The sequence below is a fragment of the Sardina pilchardus genome, chromosome 6 (assembly GCF_963854185.1).
Source record: "Sardina pilchardus chromosome 6, fSarPil1.1, whole genome shotgun sequence".
Taxonomy (NCBI): Eukaryota; Metazoa; Chordata; class Actinopteri; order Clupeiformes; family Clupeidae; genus Sardina; species Sardina pilchardus.
In genome coordinates, this window is record NC_084999.1 from 5,785,749 (window position 1) to 5,790,777 (window position 5,029).

The 5,029-nt window shown below is 50.3% G+C and overlaps 1 protein-coding gene across 1 annotated transcript in view; it reads right to left on the reverse strand.

The window, feature by feature from the left end:
- Positions 1-1,424: 1,424 nt before the first annotated feature.
- The window catches only part of cdkal1 (CDK5 regulatory subunit associated protein 1-like 1), a 257,811-nt gene continuing 254,206 nt past the window's right edge, over positions 1,425-5,029 (reverse strand). Inside the window, exon 17 of the mRNA XM_062537922.1 lies at positions 1,425-2,490. Coding sequence (XP_062393906.1) covers positions 2,308-2,490 — 183 coding nt within the window. The 3' untranslated portion in view covers positions 1,425-2,307. The remainder of the gene's footprint in view (positions 2,491-5,029) is intronic.

A 5,029-nucleotide genomic window follows, 5' to 3' on the forward strand; every position in this document is an offset into this window, starting at 1 on the left:
AGGACTCTACAGTAATATAAGCACATGAGCAGTGTGTGGTGGTGCATGTCCCGGTTGCCCATGGAGGCTGATTTATTCCATTTGTTTAGTAAATCTAATCGAGTTCACGCGGCGATAAATCACCCACTCTCTGCCAGCCGCCTCCTTTAATTGTGCTCTTAAAAGCCCTGTAATGCCCCGCTGCAGTTTACAGAACAACCTTGTTGACTGACTAAACATTTACTCTGCTGTCCGCCTGCCTGCCACACACACACACAGGTTGTGTATTTAAGCATCTGGACTCCCTCAAAGTCAGAGCCATAAGCCTCACACATAAGCAGGCTCTGGCAAATGACCAAAACACTAAACATAATCGACCCTGGCACTTCTTCTCACAATGGGCCTGGGACGGTGTATGTGTGTGTGTGTGTGTGTGTGTGTGTGTCGGGGGGGGTGATGGCTGAGCGTGTGCAGATAAGATAAAGTGGGAGAGCGCGCCTGGCTACCAGGACTACGGAGGCTGGTGCTGGGGGAGGGGGGCCTTGGCAGCCTGAGTCAGGAGCACTCACCTCTGGGTGGGAAATCACTGACAGCCCCTCTCCCCCACCGGCACCAACAAAGCCTCATCAGTACCACTGACAGGAATGACAAGACAGGGAGGGAGAGAGAGAGGGAGGGGGGGAGGGAGGAGAGACCAAAGACGAAGACTATACAAAGAGTAGTGTCCTGTCTTTCTTGCTTCCTACTTCAGTTTCTGCCCACATGCCCTCATCATTCTATGGCCCATTCCAGAGCCCCATCCCAAAAGAATTAGTGCAAACAACCCATTCTAGAACATCTCAAAATTAGTGCAAATGACCCATTCTAGAACCCCATCCCAGAAGCATTAGTGCAAAATGACCCATTCTAGAACCCCACCCCAGAAGCATTATTGCAAATGACCCATTCTAGAACCCCATCCCAGAAGCATTAGTGCAAAATGACCCATTCTAGAACCCCACCCCAGAAGCATTATTGCAAATGACCCATTCTAGAACCCCATCCCAGAAGCATTAGTGCAAAATGACCCATTCTAGAACCCCACCCCAGAAGCATTATTGCAAATGACCCATTCTAGAACCCCATCCCAGAAGCATTAGTGCAAAATGACCCATTCTAGAACACCACCCCAGAAGCATTATTGCAAATGACCAATTCTAGAACCCCATCCCAGAAGCATTAGTGCAAAATGACCCATTCTAGAACCCCATCCCAGAAGCATTAGTGCAAATGACCCATTCTAGAACCCCATCCCAGAAGCATTAGTGCAAATGACCCATTCTAGAACCCCATCCCAGAAGCATTAGTGCAAAATGACCCATTCTAGAACCCCATCCCAGAAGCATTAGTGCAAAATGACCCATTCTAGAACCCCACCCCAGAAGTATGACTCAGGAGACAACGCGTTGGTATGGAGCAGCTGTTTATTGAGCTTTACAGAGTGAACAGAGCTAAAGGAGGGCATCTCACCACCGCTGACCGCTGCTGCCGTAATGACCTGCGTCCAGAGGCCTGGAACAGCGTCCACTCAAAACTACACACACAACTAAAAACACGGCAGGAAAACAAAACGAAACGAAAAACATCAGCTCTTATTAAATACGTGAGAGAGAGAGAGTGTGCGTGAATGTTTGTCTCCATAAAACCAAAGAGTTCTCTCAGTTCATATAAAAGCCAAGCCAAGCTCCATGGTGCTGATGATGGAGCCAGATCTCCTCGTGTGTGTGTGTGTGTGTGTGTGTGTGTGTGTGTGTGTGCGTGTGTGTGTGTGTACATCAGCTCAGTTCCTCTCCTGTCACAGTCCAAGTCCAGCCGCTGTATCTGCTCCTTAGATCCCCCAGACAGGAAAACTCTTTCTTCTGCTCCGTAGGAAGCCATTCATATATGACCTATCAAACACATGCATGCACAAAGGCTCACACACACACACACACACACACACACACGCACGCACGCACGCACACGCACACACACAAATGCACACGTACATACACACACTCACAAATGCACACGCACGTACGCACAGGCACATACGTACCTATGCACACATACAGTACACACACACAAACCACACACGCTTACACTAAATAAGCAGACACACACACATACACATACATACATACTACAGGCACACACACACACACACACACACACACATACTATACACACACACTATAGGCACATACACAAACACACACAGGTGGCCTATCGACATCACCAAATTGTCACACCTTGGTGTGTGTGTGTGTGTGTGTGTGTGTGTGTGTGTGTGTCCAGCTTTGGGGCGCATCAGTAAATCTTCTCCAGGATGAAGACGATGAGGATGGCCAGGATGGCGAGGACCACAGACAGCAGCTTGAGTTGCTCAGAGTCCCAGGAGGAGGAGGAGGAGGAGGAGGAGGAGGAGGAGGAGGAGGAGGAGGAGGAGGACTTGAGAAGGTCCCCTGGGGCACCGTTGAGGCCATTCAGCTCCTACAGACACACAGAACAAGAACAAGAGAGGGATGAACGGGGGACGAAAAAGAGAAGTGATGACAGAGGGAGTGGTGAAAGAGGGGAGTCAAAGACAGAGAGAGAGAGAGAGAGAGAGAGAAAGAAAGGGAGAGAGAGAGAGAAACGACAAAGATTAGTCACGACTGACCACGGAGAAAGTCCGTCCGTCCGTCCGTGTGTGTGTGTGTGTGTGTGTGTGTGTGTGTGTGTGTGTGTGTGTGTGTGTGTGTGTGTGTGTGTGTGTGTGTGTGTGTGTAAACAAGCCGTGGTGTGAGTGGTGTTTGGACACCTGGCCCCAGTCCAGCCCTGTCCTCCTCATTACTTTAAGCCCTTTATGGGCCGCTCCCTCACACAACAGCTCTGCTAGGCCTCTCTACCAGGGTCAAGTAGCCACACACACACACACACACACATCTTAGGTTACACGCCTACACCATCTTACCAGCCTCCACTGAAATCAGAGACACTTGTGCTGACAGGTGTGAACATCAGCAACAGGAGTGTGAGAGTGAGTGAGTGTGTGTGTGTGTGTGTGTGTGTGTGTGTGTAAGTAACTCACTTAACAGACTCCAATCCTAAGTAATTACTTGGCTCAGTTTAGTGAGGAGCTTGTCTGCCGTGATCCAGGCAGTGGTTTCTCCAGAGAGGGAGATGTTATACCACTTCATTTATCCACACACACACACACACACACACACACACACACACTCCAATAAAACCGGCACACCTGCCAGCAGCGCATTATAGCAGCACCATAATTGTGTGTGTGTGTGTGTGTGTGTGTGTGCGCAACGTTGGCTCAAAATCAAAACGGAAAAGAAGTTCAGCAGGAAGGCTTCACTGCACTCAGTGGTGTCAGAGGTTCCTCGGAGACAAGCAGAAGATTATGAATCACCATCACAGACACAGAAGAGTGTGTGTGTGTGTGTGTGTGTGTGTGTGTGTGTGTGTGTGTGTGTGTGTGTGTGTGTGTGTGTGTGCGTGCGTGCGTGCGTGTGAGAGACTAGAGCCGAGAGCACTATCAGTCACCAAACAGACCATGAGGTGGTTACCCACATAGATGGTTGTAATATGCCTATGAATCTTACCTGTGTGCGTGTGTGTGTGTGTGTGTGTGTGTGTGTGTGCGCGCGTAAGAGAGAGACTGTGTGACTAGAGGTAACCTGCGTTTGATCTCTAATGCCAATAATGACCAATGAAGCGTGTGTGTGTGTGTGTGTGTGTGTGAGTGCGAATGATGGGTAATCCAGTCTACTATAATGGCAGTGGTGCTAGTGTGTGTAATGAGAGTGTTAGAGAGAGAAGAGAGAGAGAGGAGAGAGAGAGAGAGAGAGAGAGAGAGAGAGAGAGAGAGAGAGAGAGAGAGAGAGAGAGAGAGAGAGAGTGTGTGTGTGTGTGTGTGAGTGTGTGTGTGAGTGTGCTGTAATCCACTGGCACATTAAGGCTTCATGTATAATTGAGGAGGCAATAGGAATCCGTCTCCGTATGGCCCCTTATGACAGCAGAGCCGATAATATGATCATTTAGGCCGAAGAGAGGGAGTGTGGACGAGGGTGGAGGAGAACGATGTGTGTGTGTGTGTCTTTTAGAGTGTGTGTGTGTGTGTGTGTGTGTGTGTGTGTGTGTGGAGGAGAGCGATGAGTGTGTGTGTGTGTGTGTGTGTGTGTGTGTGTGTGGAGGAGAGCGATGAGTGTGTGTGTGTGTGTGTGTGTGTGTGTGTGTGTGTGTGTGTGTGTGGAGGAGAGCGGTGTGTGTGTGTGTGTGTGTGTGTGTGTGTGTGTGTGTAGAGGAGAGCGATGGGCTCCATTACTGCAGACAGGATCAATCTGAATGGGCCTTTCATGGAGTTCATCCGTCCCCCACGCCAGGCCCAGTAGCTGGGGTCTCTACTAGAGGCTGGAGCTCATATGCAGCAGGCCCAGTAGCTGGGGTCTCTACTAGAGGCTGGAGCTCATATGCAGCAGGCCCAGTAGCTGGGGTCTCTACTAGAGGCTGGAGCCCATATGCAGCAGGCCCAGTAGCTGGGGTCTCTACTAGAGGCTGGAGCCCATATGCAGCAGGCCCAGTAGCTGGGGTCTCTACTAGAGGCTGGAGCCCATATGCAGCAGGCCCAGTAGCTGGGGTCTCTACTAGAGGCTGGAGCTCATATGCAGCAGGCCCAGGAGCTGGGGTCTCTACTAGAGGCTGGAGCTCATATGCAGCAGGCCCAGTAGCTGGGGTCTCTACTAGAGGCTGGAGCTCATATGCAGCAGGGGCTGGCTGGCCTGATGGCTGTGCTTTATCTACATTTGCACTCTCTCTCTCTCTCTCTCTCTCTCACTCTTTCTCTCTTAATATCTCTCTTTCACTCCCTCCCTCACTCTATCCCTCCCTCACTCTCTCTCTTCCTATCTCTCTCTCTCTCTCTCTCTCATTCTTTCCGTCTCTGTCTCTCTCACTCTCTCCCTCACTCTCTCTCTTCCTATCTCTATCTCTCTCTCTCTCTCTGGTTCGTGGGGATGTTTTAGCGGAGCAACGA